At 45.5% G+C, this 25,958-nt stretch overlaps 1 protein-coding gene across 1 annotated transcript in view; it reads left to right on the top strand.

Annotated features, from left to right (window-relative positions):
- The window catches only part of LCLAT1 (lysocardiolipin acyltransferase 1), a 95,779-nt gene that overhangs the window by 20,005 nt on the left and 49,816 nt on the right, over positions 1-25,958 (top strand). The window contains exons 2-3 of the mRNA XM_082214868.1: positions 7,334-7,502; positions 12,501-12,699. Of these exons, the coding sequence (XP_082070994.1) occupies positions 7,338-7,502; positions 12,501-12,699 (364 nt within the window). The 5' untranslated portion in view covers positions 7,334-7,337. The remainder of the gene's footprint in view (positions 1-7,333; positions 7,503-12,500; positions 12,700-25,958) is intronic.

The following is a 25,958-nucleotide window of genomic DNA, read 5'->3' as shown; positions in this document are numbered from 1 at the left end:
ATGGGATGCAATCCTCCATGCGTGCATTCTCGTTTACTGTAGAGGCCAAGATCTTGTTTTAAAGCATTTCTGGAAACCATAAAAGGTTTTGATTTAGTTCAACTGAACTTTAGAATATGGGAAGAAATCATTTTTGCCACAAACTCACAATAATACTTCTCCATGAATAGTAGTAGTAAAAATAAATATCTGAATATTCTCAAGCTAAAAGAATGGAAAATAGATAATCACAAAGACTAGCACTCGCGAAGAATAGGAATAAGAAATTAGTGTCACAGGAAACATTGAGATTATGTTTATCTTTTGTATATAGAAACCTGCCCGGAGAAGCAGGTTTCAAAAAGTTTGACGTGAAACTTTAAGCATGTGATAAAAGTTAAGTTGACATTAAGGAATTAAAGGATTAGTTTAAGCAGCTAGGAACAATGGTGTACTGGTAAATTTTGATGGGTAGGACTTAGAAAGGAAGCTGCTTTATACTGAGTGAGACCATTAGTCCATCTAACTCAGTATTATCTACACTGAATGGCAGCGGCTTCCATTCCTCAACAGCACAGCCTGGGGATAGATGCCAAGGATTGCATCTGGGTTCCTCTGCATTTAAGAGACATGCATGGTTTGCAACTGCTGTTCTACACGTCCCCAAAGGCCCTTTCTAAACATGACAGTCCCATAGCCCATATTCCTAGAGGGAACTGATATACCCTCCACAAGACTTTGAAGCAGCTGGCTCTCATAGAATACTAACCTGCAAAAGGTGGGGTTTTTTAGTATGTTGGAATTTGTCTGGGAAGATAACTCAGATCACTGATCAGTCAGGTGGCACGACTGCTATCCTGTGCATAGGTATCTGAAAAGCATGTTGAGTTTTAACAGAAGAGCTTGAGTCAGCTGCAATGCAGCCTTTAACTATTAATTGGAAATGAAAGAAAGACAGATTGCCTTTTAAACTGCTAGAATAAAGTAAAAAGGTAAAGGGACCCCTGACCATTAGGTCCAGTCACGGATGACTCTGGGTTTGCGGCGCTCATCTCGCTTTATTGGCCGAGGGAGCCGGCGTACAGCTTCCGGGTCATGTGGCCAGCATGACTAAGCCACTTCTGGCGAACCAGAGCAGCACATGGAAATTCCGTTTACCTTCCCGCTGGAGCGGTACCTATTTATCTACTTGCACTGCTTGCTTTCGAACTGCTAGGTTGGCAGGAGCAGGGACCGAGCAACGGGAGCTCACCCCGTCGCAGGGATTCGAACCGCCGACCTTCTGATCGGCAAATCCTAGGCTCTGTGGTTTAACCCACAACGCAACCTGCGTCCCATAAAGTAGGAACCCCATCAAAGAAAAGAAGTCTCCAGCCCCTGCTTGATTATTTTTCCCAGGCTCTGACTTGTTCTGTGCTTACCTGGCACAAATAACAGCAAAACTAAAAGCCTCATTATCACATTGTTCACTTCCCAGAACCAGGAGGGCCTGTTAATTACCCAGGCCTTCTAGGAGTTATTTCAGTTTGACTGCAAACACAGGATGCATGAAAGAGCCAATCAGAGAAAGGAACATTGTGATGCATGGAATCATGACATCCATACTGCACACAACTTGTTCCCACAGTGGAGATCTGGAGAATGGAAATGAGAATTTCTGTCATCTAATCAGAAATCTTATAAAATCATTGCAAAATGGTAATTGACACTCTAGAACCTTAAGAAATTGTAAGAATCCTCTGTCTAATTGCTTGTGGTGTGAAACCATAACAGTGAATTTGATGAATGTATTGTGAAGTTTCTTTTGCATTCTTTTTAAAAAGAAAAATACAAGAAATAACAGGTTATACTGATGAATGCAGTAGCATTTATTTTAGGACACTGGAAGGTTTTTGGACAAACAGGAGGCTGGATTCCTATTCCACTTGTTTAAAATCTACCAAAAAAAAATCTTTCTCAATTTTGGAAGACAATGGAGATACTATTTCTTGAATTATAGTAAACAAAAATTAAAATGATTTGTTCTGAAGAGATGGGAAAGTACAAACCTGAAATTTGGAGTTGCTGAATGACTAGGACTGCAGTCCTAACCCCACTAATATGGGAGTGAGTCTTATTTAATTCAGGAGGACTAAGTGGACATGGTTAGGATTGCACTGTCTGGCCGCATTCTTAACTCATCTAGGAGCACACCTCATTGAAGTCAAGTAGGCTTGTTTAACATTGTACTGTACTGCTGATGGCCTGGTTTGGAAGCTCAGTTCCCAGCTTCCCAATTCATAGTTTAGCAGCCAGGTTAGGAAAGTGGTGCTAAATCACGACATCCCATTTCAAATGTAATGACTAACTTCAGTTTAATTAAACCAAGATGCAAGTACTAAGGAAGGAGGCAAAGGAGTACATGGTATTGCAAGTTAGGAACTGACACTGACTAGATCTAACAATTTGTTAAAGTTATTTTTGGAAGGTTATAGTCTATAAATAGTGTTGAATGATTTGGGAATATTTGTACATTAGAGTTTCTATATAGATTAGTATGCTTTTGATGCTCTTTGAAATATTTTTGTTTTATGTGATTTTGTTATGTGTGTTTTGTATGTTTATTACAATAATAAACACTGGAATAAAAATGCAACTGTTTTGGAAAGTTACTTTCTATTCTTAGCCAAGAATGTTTAAAATTAACTGAAAAATAAAACAAAATATTTTAGGATTTACTGTCCCCTGTTACCTGGAAACAGAAAATGTTTTTCTCTTGCTATGGCAACAAGAAAATGTGAATGTACGATAAACCAATAACTTGGAGTTCTGCCACAGAATAGATGAGAAATCTGTTTAGTGCTGCAGTAGAGTTGTATCTCAAAATTTCCAGCCTCCACTTTGACCTAATTCTTCCCCACACTTCTCAATCTTTTTGTAGAAGTGGAAAATTACTTGGAATAAAGCTTTTATATGGTATTTTAGAAGGTTTGCAAACTTGTTCCTGTTATAGGAAAAGATGGTTGTTGAGTGTAGGAAAAAATGTTTCCCTAAGATGGTTAACAAAATGGACCATATTGGGATGGAGTTGCTTTTGTTTTGTTTGGACAAAGCAGTAGCAATCTACTGAATTCAGATTTTGAATGACTACTTCTATTCTGTCATTCAGGAGTGGACAGACTGTATATTTTTAAATTCTGAAGTAGCCTTAGATTTTGAGAAGCAAGCAGTGGATCATGGAGACCTTTGGGCAACCAAGTATCTGGGTTGAAGCTTTTTATTTAATTCATAGACAGAGACAAAATGACAAAAAGGATGGTAATTTAGTATTTTTCAGTGACAGGAAGGTTTTAAGAATTTATGCTGAAAGCTCACTGAGAGTTTGCACTGTTCCCCAAGTTTACTGAATACATTTTAAGTTGACATGAACATAAGAAGACAGATAATGAAGAGCAGCTACTTTGAACCCAACTGTTGGTGCTTAAAGTTCCTTGTTGTTGTTGGCGTCTGTCTCAAGAGACAATGCAGTGCGCCTCCAGGGGTGATTATTCTTACTTGCAGAAGGTGAAATGAGACAGAGTCACTTACTCAGGCTCTTAAAGGTAAAGGGACCCCTGACCATTAGGTCCAGTCGTGACCGACTCTGGGGTTGCAGCGCTCATTTCGCTTTATTGGCTGAGGGAGCTGGCGTACAACTGCTGGGTCATGTGGCCAGCATGACTAAGCCACTTCTGGCGAACCAGAGCAGTGCACGGAAACGCCGTTTACCTTCCTGCTGGAGCGGTACCTATTTATCTACTTGCATTTTGATGTGCTTTTGAACTGCTAGGTTGGCAGGAGCAGGGACCATGCAACGGGAGCTCACCCTGTTGCGGGGATTTGAACCGGCAACCTTCTGATCAGCAAGTCCTAGGCTCTGTGGTTTAGCCCACAATGCCACCCACGTCCCTCACTCAGGCTCTTACCCTGGCTGTATTCAGAGGCCATGCTTTTGCTTCTGAACCTTTGTCAGCTCGTAAACCATCATTTAGGAGGGTCTTGCTTGAAAATTACAGTTTGTGCCTGCTGCTTGCTGTTATACTGTATATTTACTCACCCCACCACACAGCTCACCCAAAATGGAGATAAATAGAGAAAGAAAGGAGAATGAAATCAACTACATCCAGTCCACACAACTCCCTTTCCTTACCAAGTGCTTTCCTCTTTTCACACTGCACACATGAAAATCATTACGATGGACAAGTACCAATATAGTATGGGATGACAACCAAATTGCAAACCATCAGGTGCCGGTGTGCCACAGAGGTGGGAGTTGCTGCACTTCAAAAATATTAAGCAGAGTGCTGAGCAGATGGATAATGAAAGTGGGCAAGCAACTTTAAACCATGGATTGCCTATTATGTATATGGAAGCATAAGCCATGGTGTCGGTTCTTAACTATGGTTAGCAGAAACCATGTACGGCATGATGCTTGAATGAAACCCATGGGTTGGTTGACACATAACACTTTCCCATGATTTAATGCTACATGGATGAGCCTTAACAAGCCTAATGGCCCGATTGCTCACCAGAACAAGATGGTTTGACCAATCCTGGCCCAACTTCATTGGTTGCCAGTTAGTTTCCAGGCCCATTTCAAAGAGCTGCTGTTCACCTATAAAGCCTTACACAACTCAGGACCTCAATACCCTAAGTACAACCTCTCCCCATGCAAACTGACGCAGACCCTGCACTTATTATCTCTATGTCCCCACTCCTGAGAGTTTTGGGGGGTGGCAACACAAAAACGGGCCCTTTCTGTGGTGGCATCCTGACTGTGGAATGCTTTTCCCCAGAGAGGCTCACCTGGAAACCATTATTTACATTCTTTAGGTGCCAGGGGACATTTATTATGATTATTTTATCACATTGTTACGCTTTTTATTATGTTTTCACTATTGACGTTCTGTAAAACGTGTTCTTAATGCTGTACACCACCCTGGGATCTTTTGATAAATGGTAGTATATAAATTGAAATGATGATGGTGGAAGTGCAAGGCCCCTTTCATCCAGGAGGAGGACTCCTGCCAAGTTTAGTTTCAACTTCAGAGAATCTTGGCTTTGTATTACTTGTGAACCAGTAATTCTGGCTTAAAGCAAACAGTGGTTAGTTTCTAAAACAAGCAGAGCTCAAACCATGGGTTAGCTGGCATGTTTTAACTGCTGATTGTGTTTGCACATGATGTTAAGCCATCATGCTTTGACATTTAAGGTAAACTTGGCAGAGGAGGACAAGGAAAGTAACGTGAGCCTGATGCTTTGTTGAGACTTGCCTCCATAATGCTGAACCATGATTTAGTGTTACATGCAAACAAGCCCAGCAGCTGCATACACCTCCTGCACTATGTGCATGGACAATAAGCTTGTGCATTTCTACCTCCAGTGCAGCTGAGAAGAGGATATCAGAAATTTCTGCTTCCGTCTTCCATTTTCAACTATCCATGTGTTCTTGTTATGCCTGAATCTGGACACACTGTAGTTAGAGTTAGCTATGATTTATCGAAATAAGCAAAGTTCAAAACATGATTATGGACCCTGATCTGTTTTAGTAAACCATAGTTAGCATTGGGCACAAAAAGCTAAACCATGGTTCAGCATTCTGTGTGAACCAAGACAGTGAGTCAGTGGCAGAGGTGGAACTTCATGCTCGTCCTCCCAAATGCAAATTAGGTGGATTGGATAATATTTCCTGTATTGCTTACTAAAAATACTCTCTGGCATTCTGAATGAAAAGCTTGAAAGACAGCCCTCTCCTTTATAAGCAGTACGTGTGTTTGTGTTTTGTAAACAACAAGAGACTTTTTTTTCTTGTTCTGTTATTTACCAAAACTAAAAGCCACAATTTTAGAAAATCTGTGCTTGTTTGACACAATGTATTTGTTAGATAATTCAGTCACCACTCCATTGTACTCGCATCTTGATTTGCTGGAGAGAGCCAGGTACTGCATGTTCATGCTTTACTGGAACTTGAAAATAAATGGGCTCCAATGGCTTTGCGTAATGGGTTGCTTTTCCACTGCTTTTCCTCCCCACTTCCACCAAACTGAAAGCACTAGTTTCCTGTCTTGTGTGATTTCTTGCATGTAATTTTAAAGCTGCCTTTTAGAGAGCTCTTCAGAGTAGTGAACAAGAAAAGCCTGTGCTAAGCTCCTCATCTTCTAAACAACCAATTTAATCCTAAATAATGGAAAACTGGCTATTTGCAGATTCTAATTTAGAAAATTAGTGTTTCCATATTTGTTTAATGATAACAAGGTGGCTGCTATGATGGAAAGTTTCCTAGACAATAATAAGATACTCTTTGGTCCACATTTGGCCAGCAACATTTCTTATTGTATCTAGCACCTTTAATAACAGATCTACATTATGGTTCTAACCGACAGTAGAGCTACTCTGATAGTCTTTTCATAATTTATATTATCTTAATTATATTTATAATTTTATTCTGATTATATCTGAATAGAGTTTGGCGATGTGTTGTATTCATCCCAGTGTCTGTTGCAACGGTGATTTGGGAATTGATGTAGCATTTTTTCTTACAGAGGGGTCAGTTCTGCAGTAACATATTCTGCAGCAGAAGGTGAGAAAATTTTAGAGTAAAGACAGACAGGGAGATATGCTCCCTTGGACACCCTCATTTGAATTCCCGTTAGGCTGAAGGCCAAACTAAATGTTATGCTAGTGCCGTACATGATTTATTCAAAAGCTGACTTGGGGGCCAGAGCTGGACCAGTACCTGGAGGGAGCAGGCTTTAACCCCTTGCCTCTGGCATGGCCTCATTGATAATCGCATATTCTCACCCCCACCTCAGCGTTTCATGTTCCTTTACTTTTTGAAGTAATGGTTTTATTTAATTATTTTAATTCAACAATTTATACACAGCTTAGCAGTGTAGTTTCTAAGCAGTGTACAGTGAGGTTACAAAGGAGATGCAGCAGATAAAACAAGTTAAAATTTTTACCAAAAAAGCTTCCTTTTGTTCACAAAGTGCCTGTAGTTCAGGGAGGCAGGCGGCCTGTTTTGATTTCAACTGGGAGAGAGAATTAGGCTGACAATACTGAATGCACGGCTCCTGGCAGATTATAGGGTGCAAGTTATCTAGGCAGCTGTATTGTGGGTTACGCTGGAGGTACAGAGTGGCTTTAAGAAACTGACCATCTCTGGCCTGAGGCTGACTTGCCGACAAACTGGTTTTCTTCCCCTCTCTGTAGTTTCAAATCCAAAATGTATGACAGAAATTGAGTACCGTCAGTTGAAAAGCTTGGAGAGGAGCCAATTCAGGAAGACATCAACACTGAAGCTGTTTCCATAAACACCTTTCTTTCTCTTTTTCAGAGCCATGGTGTCATGGAAAGGGATTTATTTTGTACTTACACTATTCTTGGGAAGTTTTTTCGGAAGCATTTTCATGCTTGGCCCCTTGCTGCCATTGATGTTTTTGTCCCCATCTTGGTATCGCTGGATCACTGATCGCGTTGTGGCTACTTGGCTTACACTTCCAGTGGTAAGTTGCTTATATCTTATATCTTACATCTTATGAAAAGTCCCAACTGCTCAAACCACCCAGTCTTAAAATACCAAACAATGACTTTTTATATTCAATATTTGGACTTAGTTTCAGGTATAGAATTGCAGCCATGCAACACAACCTTGCCCTGTTCAGTAGACCTTATTATCCTAAGTGTACCTAGGATTGCAGGCATAATCTTCTATGTCCTGTCAGGATAAGCTTCAGAGCTAATGACAGAAGGTGATGGACAACTGTGTCTAAACTTGAGACAGAGATGGGAGGTGTCTGGACTGGAAAGACTTTGGCAGATGGCCAAAATGACAAACTATAGAAGGGCCAAGGAAGAACAGCTATCAGATAAGTTAACAGTACTCCTTGTTCTGTTCTGGAATGGAAAATTCAATTATAATATTCAGCAGTCTGCTTTATTGTAAGGTATCTTTGTTTCTTCATTCTTTGAATGATCCGCCTTTAATTGTTCATCAACAGGTGGTCATGTTTTTTCCTTCTTTTCCATGTAAAATATAGTAATTTATTTGAGAGAGAGAGAAAAAAAGATAGGATTTCCTGGTTGGAATGGTTTGAGATGAACTGCTATGCTTAACAGCTATAACTCTCAGGTTACTTCTTTCCAGCACATAGTGTCCTCAGCCTGACAAGGTCACCACCTATTAACCCTAATATATCAGTGTAATGACAGTGAAGAGTCTTTTAAAAATAATTTGTAAGCTTTGGGTGGTTAGGAGACCAGTAATACATTTTTTAAAACAAAATTTTTACCAGACCTCTTAAATATTACCTATGTGTTTGTTTCACTGTACAGTGGACCGGCCAGTTACGTACTGCTCTGGTTATGTAACTTTCAGGTTACAAATGCGGCAAACCCGGAAGTGTATCCTTCCGGGTTTTGCCTCATGTTCAGAAACGGCGCCTCTGGTTACCTTTTTTGGGGGATGCACACGGACCCCCGGAATGAATTAAATTCGTATCTGGAGGTTCCACTGTATTGATGAGTTTCTTGTTTTTCTGCTGTTTTAACTGTGTGGCTTAACAACAACTTTGTTGTTGTTGGTTGACATGATTTTTGTTTGTAAGCTTACTTGAGGGGTAAGGGGACAAGGCAGAGTAGCCATCAAAGCAATATCCTATGCTGGGTATCTATGTTAATCAGGAGTACATGTGCATACATCTCATATAGACTTTAAGAACTATAGAAAAGAAGCACCGGGCGAATGAATGTGAATGAAGCTTGACTACCATTGCAGCAAAACGCTGGCTGACTATTGAAGGAAGGGAAAACCAGAGGGAATGGAACAGAGTGTCCTGTAAGATCCTGGTTGGCCAGCTGGAACCCTGAACAGGAACACTTCACACTGCAACATTTTGTTGCGGGTCCCACTTGGATTTTAGTGTAATGCTGAAATCAGAATGGAAGAAAATGTATATTTAGGTCTGAAGTGCTGTAGTTCAGCCATCTCATCTCCAGCACTATGTTTATGAAGTGCAGTCTCACAGAAACACATGAACACTGCTGTTCACTGTTTAAAAAACAACAGCAGTGGGGAGTTATAATTGTGCCCTGAGACTGCAGCCCAAAGAAGATTAATTTGAAGCCAGCTCCATTGAACTCAGTGGGAACTTGGTGAGTCTTTGGAAATAAATCAATATAGGTTTTCTTCTGATCATGTATTTGATTCATTTGATTCATTTCCTGAATTTCCTGAATTATCGTAATGCCAGCATTTTTAGAGACTCTACCAGGTGTGCTTCCCTCCTCTACAATTCTATGATTCCTGTCTTCTTAAAATGGATTTCAAATATCTAATAATATTGCACAGAGGCTATGCATTTAGAGGTTTACAAATATTTAGAATCTGTAAATAATCTGTACCATATAGTCACTTACATATTACTTTGTTTTCTCTGAGCAGAGCTCTGAAATAAAAATTCTGGCTAAATAAGAAGTAAATTTCATTTTACTTCTTTTGTTCATTCTTTGGTTCAAGGCTGATAGCATATTAAAAACCTGTTTTTAATAAGGAACAACTTATTGACTGATAGTAGAAGTAGTGGAACTTACAAATATGTCCCATGGTATATGTTTCTTTGTCTGCTTTGTCATGCATAAGCTGTAAAGTGACTAATTCTCTAGTTCTCATTTTTTTCATAAGATGATGATCTCATTTATATCCCACCTTTCCCCAAGGGGCTCAAGGTGACGTAAATGCATAGAATTTTAGGTACAGGATCACTGATTTGTACAGTTGGAAGGGACCCTGAGGGTCATCTACTCCAACCCACTGCAATACAGGAATCTCAACTAGATCACACATGACAGATGACTATCCAATCTCTGAATAAAAACCCCTAGGGAAGGAGAGTCCACCACCTCTCATGGAAGTCTGTTCCAGTCTCAAACAGCCCTGACCTTCCCCATTTTATCCTCATAAGAACCCTGTGAGGTTAATGAGGCTGAGAGGCAGTGAATGGCCCAAGGCCACCCAGTGAGCTTCATGACTGAATGGCTCAGTCCCTAGTGCAGCATTCTAATCACAGCACCACACAGGTATTACATATAGACTGATGACACCCAAAAAATACCTCCTGTACCCTACGTATCTGATCCACTTCCTGTACCCAATGTGATCCAACCATTGGAGGACAAAAGTGGCTTCACGTGGGATGGAAAACTTTCCTTCTGTGGAATTCCTTAAGGTGCCTTATTTTAAGATTTAAGCCATAGAGTCCAGCAATCTTACCTGTATTTAATTATTTAACTTACTACATTTATGTACTGCAAGAAGCTCAGGGGTGTGTATGTGGCTCTTCACCCTCTTCATTTTATTAGGATAACAACCCTTTGGGTTAGGTTGGATTGAGAAAGAGTGGTAGACTGGGGATTTGAATCTGTGTCTCCTGAGTCCTAGTCCATCTGTTGCACCACGATGACCCCACGATGCCTTTAGAAAGCTTACAGGTGGGGCATGAGGGCCACAGTACCCACTCTTTTCCTCTTTGGAGATATACTGCTTCTGAGCGTGGGGGCTCCAGTTATCTATTATTACTGATAGGGAAGACTTCCATGGGCAAAACTGAGGTTGAGAAAGTAGGAATGGTTTTGATAGATGAACCTGGGCTGGGGAACACTTGCAGCACACACACTTGTTGGAGGCACCAGCTACCACTGTGTGTTAATAGTTGTAAGCAACATGTTAATGAGCAAAACGATCTCTCTCCCACCTCGATAGATGGTCAGTCCGAATAGCGGTGCAGAGTTTGCTATGCTTTTATAATGGTTCATTTTTAACCTTGATCAATAATAACATGCCAGTACTGCAGTTAGCTGAGTCATCCATTAATGCTTTATGCTCTTTATATAGTTCATTTCACACAGGGAACTAAAAGCCCTTCACAGAGGTAAGTGACATCTCTGTTGATTAGATGAGACATTGTCTGTCTTATTTCCTTGTTCCTTCATCTTTTCTAATTCTAATGCTGTTTTATATTCCAAACGTCAAGGTTTATTTTGGGTTAGAAGGCTTCACTTTTCCCCTTGGGTAGTTCAGGGAAGAAAATTGGTGTTTTGATTCTATTGTGGGTCTGAGTGCCTTCGTCACCTTTTCTGCCATTGCAATTGGTTGTTTTTAACCATCATCTTTGTATCCCAACCTTTCTCTGAAAGGCTCAGGATTACATGTCCATGGTTACTTTATTCTCGAAGCAACTCTGTGATCAGTTAGACAGGAAGAAAGTTATTTCCTCTATAATTTGAAGCTGGATAACCTTAACTGTTCAAATAGTGTAAATACTATTCACTTGCGTAGTAATTTTAAAATGTCTTTTCTAATAACAATTCAAGATGTGCAACTTTTTTATATAAAAAAGACATAACTCATAAAAATTATAGCAATACCGATTAATTATGTCAGGGGTAGGGAACTTCTGACTTACAAGCCAATATTGGCCCGTCCTCAAGTTGACCCACAAAGCCATTTTCCCAAAGCCGTTTCCACCCATCTGCTAATGTCACTCATGACATCATCTGATGGATGGGAAGCTATGGTTAAATCCTGTGTGGGCTACATTCCTGTTCCAACCAAGGAACAGGGGAGCAGCACAGCTGAAGCAGCAGGATTTGACCTCCATGCTTGTCAGCTGATAAATCCTGCTTGGTTTGGCTGGATTCCATGCAGGACCTTCCTGATTCAGAAAGGGGGCCTGTATGGAAACTCCTGTTGAAATGAAGGGGGGCACTGGCCTTGCAAGGTGCTTTGAAGTCCTGACTTTGGGACTACAAAGCACCCTGCAGCTGACATAATAGGGAAGTCAGGAGATTGACAGGTGGGTTGTCCTGTGAAGCGTATCATTATCAGCCCATGGAGCCGAAAAGGTTTCCAACCCCTGAGTTAAATGATTCTGCCATACAGCAAACCACAGCCTGACCAGTCTATGGACAGAAAGAGCAGTGATAGAGAAAGGCATAAAGAGATTGGTGTGGGATGAGGCTTCCCAGAAGGAGTCATCCAAAGGGTAGATGCTGTCAGGCAGGATATCCCACAGCGCAGGCAAATCTTGCTTCATGCATGGAAGGGTGAAGGTGTTCATTGTTTGGGGAGATAAATGTGACTGCCTTGAATTAATGTGTCGATTTTCTGCTGCTTTCACGATAAACTATAATGGTTCTTCTGAATCATGTGGTTATTTGACATTAAGTCCTTTGTGTATGCAAGGTCTGCATTTTTTTCCTGCAGTGGGTGCTCTGTAATAGTCCCATTGGTACTGTGCAGTTGAACAGTATGCTACTCCTCAAATGCTTTCCCCAAACCATTGTGCTAAATACTTTTTCAAAACTAGGTACATCTTAGAAACATGCACTGGCTACTATAAACCTTTGTTGCAAGATAATGTCTTGATTTATATCATTGTAAATTATTTGTTCTCAGATATTTGCATGTTTTCAAAGTTAATATAAAATCAAATTATTTCTCTTAGGCCTTACTGGAGATTGTATTTGGAGCAAAAGTGGTTATAACAGGTGATGGATTCATCCCCGGAGAAAGAAGTGTCATTATCATGAACCACCGAACTCGAATGGACTGGATGTTCCTATGGAACTGCCTGCTGAGATATAGCTACCTCAGACTTGAAAAAATATGTCTCAAATCTAGCCTCAAAGGCATTCCAGGATTTGGTAGGTCACCAACATGATAAAAAAAATATTTTTTGTTTAGCTTTATATGTTGTTGTAATATTTGCTACCTTATATGGTAGTTCAGAATATTTGATTTTAGCTCTGCTGTTTTTATAATGATGGGTTTCATTGTTCTATTTATTATTTTTTGGCATTATTGTTAGCTGTCTTAAGGGATCTGTGGAGCCATGCAGAAAGAGAAAAATTCCAAAATGATATCTGAAACCTTCTATCTGTTAAGCATGTAAACTGCTTTCCAATTCACATAGTCTAAAATAATTTGTTTTCAAAATGTGTCTTAAAATATTACTCTCTTCAAATCAGATGCATATTTGTTTGTGCTGTCTTGTTTTATTGCACAGTAGTCAAACTCTTAGAAGACAAATCCCATTTCTTTTTCTGATAGACATACAAGTTTTGTGGATCAGGGAATGCTGTGGACATAGTCTATCTTGATTTCAGTAAGGCTATTGACAAAGTCTCCCATGCTATTTTTGCAGAGAAGCTGGTAAAATGTAGTCTGGATGAGGTAACTGTTAGGTGGATTTGTTGGTCGGCTTGATGACCTTCAGCATACAGTAGACAGGGCCCAGACTAACAAAATAAATTTCAGTAGGGACAAATATAAGGTTCTATACTTTGGCAGGAAGAACAGCTGCACAAATATACGATGAGGGACACATGGATTACCAGTAGCTTAACATGAATCAACAGTGTGATGCTGCAGCAAAAAAGGCTAATGTTTTTCTAGGCTGCATCAACAGAAGTATAGTGTCCTTATCAAGGGAAGTAATGGTACTGCTGTATTCTGTCTTGTTGAGACCCACCTGGAGTAGTGTCTAGTTCTGGGTGCCACAATTTAAGAAGGATATTGACAAGATGGAACATTTGCAGAGGAGGGCAACCAAGATGATCAAGGGTCCGGAAACCAAGCTGTATTTGAACAGTTGAAGGAGCTAGGTATGTTTAGCCTGGAAAAGAGGAGGCATAAGAAGCGCTCTGTTGGATCAGACCAAAGGCTGCTTATTTTTTAGCATCCTGTTTCCCATGATGCCTTTTGAGAAACTTGTAAGCAAGACCAATGGGCAGTAGCCCTCTCCCGCAACCGTTATTCTGGGGCATGCTCCCTCTCTACCTGGAGGCAGCATATAGCTATCATGAGTAGTAGTCATTGATAACACTATACTTTTTTATTCTTGGTTTAAAACTTACTAAGAACACTTATTCTTACCTACTCAGTACTGAAGATTCTGCTGTTCACAGCTGTGTTATTTTGATGGAATGTAAGTGACAGAAAGGAAATAACAAAGAGCCCATTCAGTTGTAACGAACCATCACCTTTAAAGCCAGCAATGCACGTTGGGCCTGGAGCTCCGCTCTCCCTTTTAAACAAACCACAATAGAATCTCTGAAGCTGATGTGTGCCATAATAAACTCAGGTTTATTAGGCCAAGTTCATCACGTCGAAACTGGCCTGTGAAGTAGTTCTGCGCTTTCCTTTTGCATTTAAAAGGGGTAGAAAATAAACAGCAACTCTTCAAATGTAGCCGTGGCACTGTCAGCCTCAATCAACTTGAGAAGTCTCAAGGCATTGTTTGTATTCTCTTTATCTTATATAGAGTATATCCTACTGTGGTGATAATAGATAGTGTGGTACACATACCAGTTTTGTCAGGGGCTACGCATGTAGCCTGTGTTGAAACTTTCTAAGCACACAAGTGTAGCCCTCCTGGGTCAGCTCCAAAGACCTATCTAGTCCAGCCTTCTGTTCCTCATAGTGGCCAGCTAGGTGCCTATTATGGAAATCCCACAAGCAGGATGTTCATTTAGCAAAAGCTGTTCACTTCACTGGTTCACAAAAATATACTTTGTTTTATGTGTACACTTGTAAAAATTAAGTTAACTGGCCACCCTCCACTATTTAGAGTTTGCCCTTTCAGAAAAGTTCTGATTGTATTTATTGCTTTCACTCACTATTCCACTATTACTTTGATTTCTCAGCTGATATCATCAGAAACTATTAAGGTACCGGTTGCATTGTGCATACCAATCTTCAGTTTTGTTCTGTTGAACGTATAGGCTCTAACAAGCTTTCACTTCTCAAACAAAATTTTCATCAGTTTAATCATACCCATTTATTGCTAGGTCATATTTACTCTTTCACCAATTAACTTGTGGAATGTATGGTATGGTACAGTTCACTTACCACTGGTTTAACTGTAAGAATGAACAAAGAGTACCTTGGAGAGCATTTGCCTTTTTTCTTTTAATTACTTACCATTCTTAAAACTTAAATTACCCATTAGAGCTTCTGCCAGTAATAAGCAAATATCAGCAAGGACGGCTTGATGATGATAACTTCAATTTGTTTTGCCAAAATCCTGGAGTTGTATTCAATGCTGCTGCAGTGGGTTTCCATGCATGCATGTGGAGCTTCCTTTTTATCTCCTATCCTTTCCAGCCCCCATTCTCACATTCTTATAATCAGCTCTGAAGGTTTGGGGATTTCTTCAGAGAAGATTTTGGGGGTGCACAGGGAAAGAGAGGAAACAAAGGTCCAATTTCACCTCTGGAACTATGCACATGGAACATTGAATACAACCCTTGCTATTTACTGGCTGTTCATTCGTTCAGTCAGTCAGTCAATCAATCAATCAATCAGTTATTAAATCCTATCTTTGGGGATATAAATCCTTCCAAAAAAATATATTAACAAAATCACAATAACATTAAAATGTAACATTTTATCAGTATCCTTCTCAGTTGGCAATTGATGCTAAATGACTCTGTATGAGGAATGGGAACATCGAGCAAGTTCTAAGGTGTTTGCCTGCCCCTCTCTCTCTCTCTTCCTCTCCTGGTTTTCTTTCCACAGCGAAGTGGGAAGTTATATTAGAGTTTGTGGGTCACAGCTCCTTTCTGTGCAAGTGAAACGTGATGTCAGGGAACTGACATCGGAGGAAAGGGAAGTGGTAAGGCTCCCAGAGACTGGGAGAGAGTCAACAGCCAAAGCAGGGACCAGCAGGGGGAGCGCGGGGTCTCTGGAGGAGGATCTCAGTAATGCTGAGAGAGACGCAGCAGCCCAGGCAGGAAGCAGCAGGGGAGAGAAAGGGGTGAGAGACACTTCGAGCGAAAATAGCGGGGAGGTGTCAGAAGCAACTGCAGGGAGACCCATGCTGCGCCGGAAGCTGCCACGTCGTGAGTCCAGGAGACGCGTTTCCGTTAAGGAACTTCTTTGCTGGAAGCGCTTCCGCAGACAGCCACTGTCAGACTCTACTAGTGACTAGAGCAGACATGTCTGAGGAGCTCTGTCACACACAGAGGTTTGTGGGGTCGCACAAACTCTGAAGGGGCACAATTTTAAGCACAAGCAGCTAACCATCCCCTGACAGCAGTCTGACAGTCTCTGTACGCTGCCTGTGCAGGAGAAAGCATCATGAGCAACCCAGTCGGAACCGGAGACGCAGGGGTTGGAGCTGGTCCAAGCTTGGAAGAAAGGTATCAAGCTCTGGAGGTCCAACTTGCGCTGCAGACGGCGAGGCTCGAGGAGAGAAGGGCTCAGGATGCTGACAAAAAGGGGAGAACCACTCAGTTCCCCAGAAAGGTACCAGGATTGGTGCAGAAGTTTGGGGGGGACCCCAAGGATTATCATGCCTTTAGGACTGAGATGCAATATGCTCTGAATGTGCAGTTTGATGAGTTCCCTGATGAGGAATCGCGAGTTGCGTTCGTAATTGGGCATCTTGAGAAGGGGGCGCGGGACTGGGTTCGACCCCTGATGGCAACGCACAACGATATCCTAAAGGACACTATGAAATTCTTTCGTGCAATGGATATCATGTTTTCCAGCGATATTGAGGAAGGGGCGGTACGCAGACAGCTAATGGCTTGCAAGCAGGGAAGCAGATCTGTCCGTGAGTACTGGACTGAATTTACCATGCTGATTCACAGATTGGGGTGGGATTTATCGGCGGCACCCATTCAGATGCTATTTGAAGAAGGTCTTTCTTCAGCTGTGAAAGACGAGCTGGCCAGGAGCCCCAGGGCGGGGTCTATGGATCAGCTGACCAAATCTGCGCTGACCATTGGAGCGCGCCAGGAGGCAAGAGCCTTGGAGAGGCGGGAAGGGAGAGGGGAACGTTGGAAGGAGTTACGCATTCCAGACATTCCTGAGCCAGCTTTCCCGCCGGCAGAGCCGATGGAAATCGGAACAGCCCGCGCGCGCGCAGTTTCAAAGCCCAGTGAGGGGGCGAAGAAGGAGGGAAAGGGAGCCCGGAAATGCTATCTCTGCCAACAGCCAGGCCACTTTGCCAGAGTCTGCCCCCAGAGGAAGGAATGGCAAGGGATGGTGGGAGCTGTTGAGGGGGAAGAGCAGGGAGAAACGGAGCAGGTAAAAGCCAACGCCTGGTTGCCAGCAGGGCACTGCAGCCAGGCCAAAGAGCAGTGAAAGTGCCCCTTCCCCAAGTGCCAGTGCCAGAAGCTCCTCGACCTGCTCTAGTGATTGAAGTGTCGCTAGAGCTGCAAAATGGACACCCCCTAAAAATAAAGGCGCTGTTGGACTCAGGCAGCTCCTGCAATTTCATGAGCAAAGAGTTTGTTGCTGAACACCAGATACAGACTATCCCTTTAAGCAACCCCCTGCAGGTGACCACGATTGATGGCAGGGAACTGTTGGGAGGAGGCGTCAGCTTGCAGACCGTCCCAATGATAATGAGGGTGGCAAGGCACACAGAACTGATAGCGTTTAATGTGGCCACCTTGGGAGGCGCTCCCATTATTTTGGGAATGAGCTGGCTAGCCCTACATGATCCGCTGGTGGGCTGGCATCAAAGAGTGGTTTCCTTCGGTTCCGCACACTGCTTAGAACACTGCAGGGCGGAAAAGGGGTCAGCAGGGGCCCAAGCCACCCTAGCAGGGACGGAAGTGATGGAGAAGGGGAAGGTGCCACCACAGTATGCTGATCTCAGCGACGTGTTCAGCGAGAAGGAAGCGGACCAACTACCCCCGCATAGGCCCTTTGATTGCCAGATCAATTTACTCCCTGGAGCACAGCTTCCTGTAGGCAAGTTGTATGCCATGTCAGACAGGGAGATGCAGGAATTGCGAGCGTTCATTGACAAGAACCTGAAGAGAGGCTTCATCAGAGAGTCCAAGGCAGCGGGGGGTAGCCCAGTGTTTTTTGTGGATAAAAAAAACACGGACAAGCCGAGACTGGTATGTGACTTTCGGGCCCTAAATGCAGTGACAGAGCCGGCGGCTTTTCCTATGCCCAGGATTGATGATATTTTGACCAGGGTGCGAAAAGGAAAGATTTTTACAAAGCTGGACCTAAGGGGGGCGTACAACCTGATACGTATAAGGAAAGGGGATGAATGGAAGACCACCATGTTCACCCCTTTGGGGGCATTTGAATACCTCGTTATGCCTTTTGGATTACAAACAGGCTCCGCGTGTTTTCAAGCCTTTATGAACCATGTACTGGGGCCTTTGCTCTACAAGAATTGCGTGGCCTTCTTAGATGACGTGTTGGTGTATTCGGAGAATGAGGAGCAACATGTGAGAGACGTCAGAGAAGTGTTGAGCAGGCTGCAAGCCAACAGACTGTGGGTGAAACTGGAAAAGTGTCAGTTTCATACCAAGGAGGTGGAATTCCTGGGGTACCGCTTGTCAGACAAGGGGTTGGCCATGGACCCCGGCAAGGTTCAAGCGGTGCTGGAATGGAAAACACCCAAGACCAAGAAGGATGTGCAGAGGTTCCTAGGGTTTGGAAACTTTTATCGTAAGTTCATCCGAAACTTCGCCCACCTGACGGCGCCCATCACGGACTGTCTCAGCAGCAAAAAGAAGTTTGTTTGGACGGGGGAGGCGGAGCGAGCGTTTGAGGAACTGAAAAGGGCCTTCGCCTCTGACGAACAACTTCTACATGTGGATTTACAAAAAAAGCTGAGGGTCGAAACAGACGCTTCGGACAGAGCCATAGGGGCGGTGCTTCTTCTGCAGCCGGGGAAGGAGGGGTCAGAGTGGCGACCGTGTGCCTTCTTTTCGCGAAAGCTGAACAAATCTGAGAGAAACTACACGGTGCACGACCGGGAACTTCTTGCGATTTATGAGGCCTTCCGGAGATGGAGGCACCTACTAATTGGTGCACAACAGAAGGTGCAAGTGTGCACGGACCATAAGAATCTAGAGTATTGGAGAACTGCGCGAGTGCTCAACCAAAGGCAGTTGAGATGGGCCCAGGAGTTCTCCAAATTTAACTTTGAGATTTGTTACGTACCAGGCCCGGAGAACGTTAGGGCGGACGCTCTCTCACGCAAACCTGAATATTTGGAGGGAGAGGGTGCACCCGAAGAGACCCATGTTATTCCCGAGGACCGCTGGGTGTGTGGGGCGGCTTTGGTGGGGCAAAGGGAACTGGTAGAGGGAACGGTGCAGGATGAATACGCCCAGGACAAACTCAGGGGTCTCAGGAGGGAGGGAGACAAACCCGGGGGTTTTGAGGAGAGAAACGGGGCGTTGTACTACAAGGGAGCGTTATACATACCTGAAGGGGAATTGAGGGAAAAGGTACTCAAGCAACTGCACGATAGCCCCACAGCAGGGCATTTTGGGCAACACAAAACCATGTGGCTGGTTACCAGGGAATTCTGGTGGCCCAAGGTCAGGGAAGATGTGCGGGAATATGTGAGAGGGTGTGACCGATGTCAACGAGCCAAGGGGGAGAGGCGGGCACCGGCAGGTTTATTAGAACCACTACCCACGCCGGAAAGACCATGGGAGGCAGTGGCAATAGATTTCATGACTGATCTGCCCAGGTCCAAAGGGAAGACAGCCATTATGGTTGTGGTAGACCTGTTAACCAAGATGGCCCACTTTATAGCCTGCTCACATGCGGTCACAGCAGAAGAAACCGCTAAATTGTTTGTGGAAAATGTGTTTAGGTTGCATGGTGCCCCCTTGAGGGTGGTTTCGGACCGAGGGAAACAATTTACTTCCAGGTTCTGGAGGAAGCTCATGAGCTTATTGCATGTAGAGGTGAATTTTTCCACTGCCCGTCATCCAGAAACCAATGGGCAGGCGGAAAGAGCTAATGGTGTCCTCCAGCAATATTTGAGGTGTTATGTGAATGACAGAGAGAATGATTGGGTGGAGAAGCTGGCGTTGGCAGAATTTGCCTATAACAATGCAGAGAACGTGTCCACGGGGATGAGCCCTTTTTTGGCCAATCACGGGTGTCATCCCCGAGCCTTCCCAGGGGGGGAGGGGGAGAACTGGAGCGTTCCTGCCGCAGAACAGTTCGTTGAAGAAATGGAAGCGATCCATCGCCAGCTCCAACTTAATTTAAACAGGGCGAAGGAGGAATATAAGAGGCAGGCAGACAAAACCAGAAGGGAAGGGGAAAGCATTAGGGTGGGGGACCAGGTGTGGCTGTCCACCCAAGGGTTACCATTTAAAGGAGGTTGTAAGAAGTTAAGACCCAAAAGACTGGGCCCATTTGAAGTCACGCAACAGGTCAACCCAGTGGCTTTCAGACTCCGGTTACCGAACCACATGAAGTTGCACCCAGTGTTCCACAGATCATTGCTGTCACCGTATATAGGGGACAGAGAGGGGAGGGTCAATAGGGGACCAGCTATGGAGGAAAAAGAACACAGCTACCATGTAGCGGAGATTCTCGATTCCAGGTGGAGGGGAGAGCAAGTAGAGTATTTGGTAATGTGGGAAGGGGAGCCGGAGTCGGAAAACACCTGGGTCAGGGCAGAGGAGGTAGATGACGAGGTTTTGATTGAAACTTTTCATCAGAGATTCCCTAGAAAACCCCAGCCAGTGGCGAGGTTCCGGAGGGAATACTTCGCCACCACCGACGACGAAGAAGAGTTGGAGGGGTTCGCTGATTCCGAGGTGGAGGAGGATTCAGCGAGTCGGAACGAAGACCGATGGAGGGAATTGTTCGAGACGTCTGAAGATGAAGAGGATTCTTTTAGGGGTTTCAGCTCCTCACCGCCCAGAGGAGAAAGTAGGGGCGGGGGAGAGGGGGGCCCTGGAGGGGAGGTGGATGTCAGGGAACTGACATCGGAGGAAAGGGAAGTGGTAAGGCTCCCAGAGACTGGGAGAGAGTCAACAGCCAAAGCAGGGACCAGCAGGGGGAGCGCGGGGTCTCTGGAGGAGGATCTCAGTAATGCTGAGAGAGACGCAGCAGCCCAGGCAGGAAGCAGCAGGGGAGAGAAAGGGGTGAGAGACACTTCGAGCGAAAATAGCGGGGAGGTGTCAGAAGCAACTGCAGGGAGACCCATGCTGCGCCGGAAGCTGCCACGTCGTGAGTCCAGGAGACGCGTTTCCGTTAAGGAACTTCTTTGCTGGAAGCGCTTCCGCAGACAGCCACTGTCAGACTCTACTAGTGACTAGAGCAGACATGTCTGAGGAGCTCTGTCACACACAGAGGTTTGTGGGGTCGCACAAACTCTGAAGGGGCACAATTTTAAGCACAAGCAGCTAACCATCCCCTGACAGCAGTCTGACAGTCTCTGTACGCTGCCTGTGCAGGAGAAAGCATCATGAGCAACCCAGTCGGAACCGGAGACGCAGGGGTTGGAGCTGGTCCAAGCTTGGAAGAAAGGTATCAAGCTCTGGAGGTCCAACTTGCGCTGCAGACGGCGAGGCTCGAGGAGAGAAGGGCTCAGGATGCTGACAAAAAGGGGAGAACCACTCAGTTCCCCAGAAAGGTACCAGGATTGGTGCAGAAGTTTGGGGGGGACCCCAAGGATTATCATGCCTTTAGGACTGAGATGCAATATGCTCTGAATGTGCAGTTTGATGAGTTCCCTGATGAGGAATCGCGAGTTGCGTTCGTAATTGGGCATCTTGAGAAGGGGGCGCGGGACTGGGTTCGACCCCTGATGGCAACGCACAACGATATCCTAAAGGACACTATGAAATTCTTTCGTGCAATGGATATCATGTTTTCCAGCGATATTGAGGAAGGGGCGGTACGCAGACAGCTAATGGCTTGCAAGCAGGGAAGCAGATCTGTCCGTGAGTACTGGACTGAATTTACCATGCTGATTCACAGATTGGGGTGGGATTTATCGGCGGCACCCATTCAGATGCTATTTGAAGAAGGTCTTTCTTCAGCTGTGAAAGACGAGCTGGCCAGGAGCCCCAGGGCGGGGTCTATGGATCAGCTGACCAAATCTGCGCTGACCATTGGAGCGCGCCAGGAGGCAAGAGCCTTGGAGAGGCGGGAAGGGAGAGGGGAACGTTGGAAGGAGTTACGCATTCCAGACATTCCTGAGCCAGCTTTCCCGCCGGCAGAGCCGATGGAAATCGGAACAGCCCGCGCGCGCGCAGTTTCAAAGCCCAGTGAGGGGGCGAAGAAGGAGGGAAAGGGAGCCCGGAAATGCTATCTCTGCCAACAGCCAGGCCACTTTGCCAGAGTCTGCCCCCAGAGGAAGGAATGGCAAGGGATGGTGGGAGCTGTTGAGGGGGAAGAGCAGGGAGAAACGGAGCAGGTAAAAGCCAACGCCTGGTTGCCAGCAGGGCACTGCAGCCAGGCCAAAGAGCAGTGAAAGTGCCCCTTCCCCAAGTGCCAGTGCCAGAAGCTCCTCGACCTGCTCTAGTGATTGAAGTGTCGCTAGAGCTGCAAAATGGACACCCCCTAAAAATAAAGGCGCTGTTGGACTCAGGCAGCTCCTGCAATTTCATGAGCAAAGAGTTTGCTGCTGAACACCAGATACAGACTATCCCTTTAAGCAACCCCCTGCAGGTGACCACGATTGATGGCAGGGAACTGTTGGGAGGAGGCGTCAGCTTGCAGACCGTCCCAATGATAATGAGGGTGGCAAGGCACACAGAACTGATAGCGTTTAATGTGGCCACCTTGGGAGGCGCTCCCATTATTTTGGGAATGAGCTGGCTAGCCCTACATGATCCGCTGGTGGGCTGGCATCAAAGAGTGGTTTCCTTCGGTTCCGCACACTGCTTAGAACACTGCAGGGCGGAAAAGGGGTCAGCAGGGGCCCAAGCCACCCTAGCAGGGACGGAAGTGATGGAGAAGGGGAAGGTGCCACCACAGTATGCTGATCTCAGCGACGTGTTCAGCGAGAAGGAAGCGGACCAACTACCCCCGCATAGGCCCTTTGATTGCCAGATCAATTTACTCCCTGGAGCACAGCTTCCTGTAGGCAAGTTGTATGCCATGTCAGACAGGGAGATGCAGGAATTGCGAGCGTTCATTGACAAGAACCTGAAGAGAGGCTTCATCAGAGAGTCCAAGGCAGCGGGGGGTAGCCCAGTGTTTTTTGTGGATAAAAAAAACACGGACAAGCCGAGGCTGGTATGTGACTTTCGGGCCCTAAATGCAGTGACAGAGCCGGCGGCTTTTCCTATGCCCAGGATTGATGATATTTTGACCAGGGTGCGAAAAGGAAAGATTTTTACAAAGCTGGACCTAAGGGGGGCGTACAACCTGATACGTATAAGGAAAGGGGATGAATGGAAGACCACCATGTTCACCCCTTTGGGGGCATTTGAATACCTCGTTATGCCTTTTGGATTACAAACAGGCTCCGCGTGTTTTCAAGCCTTTATGAACCATGTACTGGGGCCTTTGCTCTACAAGAATTGCGTGGCCTTCTTAGATGACGTGTTGGTGTATTCGGAGAATGAGGAGCAACATGTGAGAGACGTCAGAGAAGTGTTGAGCAGGCTGCAAGCCAACAGACTGTGGGTGAAACTGGAAAAGTGTCAGTTTCATACCAAGGAGGTGGAATTCCTGGGGTACCGCTTGTCAGACAAGGGGTTGGCCATGGACCCCGGCAAGGTTCAAGCGGTGCTGGAATGGAAAACACCCAAGACCAAGAAGGATGTGCAGAGGTTCCTAGGGTTTGGAAACTTTTATCGTAAGTTCATCCGAAACTTCGCCCACCTGACGGCGCCCATCACGGACTGTCTCAGCAGCAAAAAGAAGTTTGTTTGGACGGGGGAGGCGGAGCGAGCGTTTGAGGAACTGAAAAGGGCCTTCGCCTCTGACGAACAACTTCTACATGTGGATTTACAAAAAAAGCTGAGGGTCGAAACAGACGCTTCGGACAGAGCCATAGGGGCGGTGCTTCTTCTGCAGCCGGGGAAGGAGGGGTCAGAGTGGCGACCGTGTGCCTTCTTTTCGCGAAAGCTGAACAAATCTGAGAGAAACTACACGGTGCACGACCGGGAACTTCTTGCGATTTATGAGGCCTTCCGGAGATGGAGGCACCTACTAATTGGTGCACAACAGAAGGTGCAAGTGTGCACGGACCATAAGAATCTAGAGTATTGGAGAACTGCGCGAGTGCTCAACCAAAGGCAGTTGAGATGGGCCCAGGAGTTCTCCAAATTTAACTTTGAGATTTGTTACGTACCAGGCCCGGAGAACGTTAGGGCGGACGCTCTCTCACGCAAACCTGAATATTTGGAGGGAGAGGGTGCACCCGAAGAGACCCATGTTATTCCCGAGGACCGCTGGGTGTGTGGGGCGGCTTTGGTGGGGCAAAGGGAACTGGTAGAGGGAACGGTGCAGGATGAATACGCCCAGGACAAACTCAGGGGTCTCAGGAGGGAGGGAGACAAACCCGGGGGTTTTGAGGAGAGAAACGGGGCGTTGTACTACAAGGGAGCGTTATACATACCTGAAGGGGAATTGAGGGAAAAGGTACTCAAGCAACTGCACGATAGCCCCACAGCAGGGCATTTTGGGCAACACAAAACCATGTGGCTGGTTACCAGGGAATTCTGGTGGCCCAAGGTCAGGGAAGATGTGCGGGAATATGTGAGAGGGTGTGACCGATGTCAACGAGCCAAGGGGGAGAGGCGGGCACCGGCAGGTTTATTAGAACCACTACCCACGCCGGAAAGACCATGGGAGGCAGTGGCAATAGATTTCATGACTGATCTGCCCAGGTCCAAAGGGAAGACAGCCATTATGGTTGTGGTAGACCTGTTAACCAAGATGGCCCACTTTATAGCCTGCTCACATGCGGTCACAGCAGAAGAAACCGCTAAATTGTTTGTGGAAAATGTGTTTAGGTTGCATGGTGCCCCCTTGAGGGTGGTTTCGGACCGAGGGAAACAATTTACTTCCAGGTTCTGGAGGAAGCTCATGAGCTTATTGCATGTAGAGGTGAATTTTTCCACTGCCCGTCATCCAGAAACCAATGGGCAGGCGGAAAGAGCTAATGGTGTCCTCCAGCAATATTTGAGGTGTTATGTGAATGACAGAGAGAATGATTGGGTGGAGAAGCTGGCGTTGGCAGAATTTGCCTATAACAATGCAGAGAACGTGTCCACGGGGATGAGCCCTTTTTTGGCCAATCACGGGTGTCATCCCCGAGCCTTCCCAGGGGGGGAGGGGGAGAACTGGAGCGTTCCTGCCGCAGAACAGTTCGTTGAAGAAATGGAAGCGATCCATCGCCAGCTCCAACTTAATTTAAACAGGGCGAAGGAGGAATATAAGAGGCAGGCAGACAAAACCAGAAGGGAAGGGGAAAGCATTAGGGTGGGGGACCAGGTGTGGCTGTCCACCCAAGGGTTACCATTTAAAGGAGGTTGTAAGAAGTTAAGACCCAAAAGACTGGGCCCATTTGAAGTCACGCAACAGGTCAACCCAGTGGCTTTCAGACTCCGGTTACCGAACCACATGAAGTTGCACCCAGTGTTCCACAGATCATTGCTGTCACCGTATATAGGGGACAGAGAGGGGAGGGTCAATAGGGGACCAGTTATGGAGGAAAAAGAACACAGCTACCATGTAGCGGAGATTCTCGATTCCAGGTGGAGGGGAGAGCAAGTAGAGTATTTGGTAATGTGGGAAGGGGAGCCGGAGTCGGAAAACACCTGGGTCAGGGCAGAGGAGGTAGATGACGAGGTTTTGATTGAAACTTTTCATCAGAGATTCCCTAGAAAACCCCAGCCAGTGGCGAGGTTCCGGAGGGAATACTTCGCCACCACCGACGACGAAGAAGAGTTGGAGGGGTTCGCTGATTCCGAGGTGGAGGAGGATTCAGCGAGTCGGAACGAAGACCGATGGAGGGAATTGTTCGAGACGTCTGAAGATGAAGAGGATTCTTTTAGGGGTTTCAGCTCCTCACCGCCCAGAGGAGAAAGTAGGGGCGGGGGAGAGGGGGGCCCTGGAGGGGAGGTGGATGTCAGGGAACTGACATCGGAGGAAAGGGAAGTGGTAAGGCTCCCAGAGACTGGGAGAGAGTCAACAGCCAAAGCAGGGACCA

Source organism: Podarcis vaucheri (assembly GCF_965113315.1).
Source record: "Podarcis vaucheri genome assembly, chromosome: 3".
Classification (NCBI taxonomy): Eukaryota; Metazoa; Chordata; class Lepidosauria; order Squamata; family Lacertidae; genus Podarcis; species Podarcis vaucheri.
This window is presented reverse-complemented; position numbering and strand designations above follow the sequence as displayed.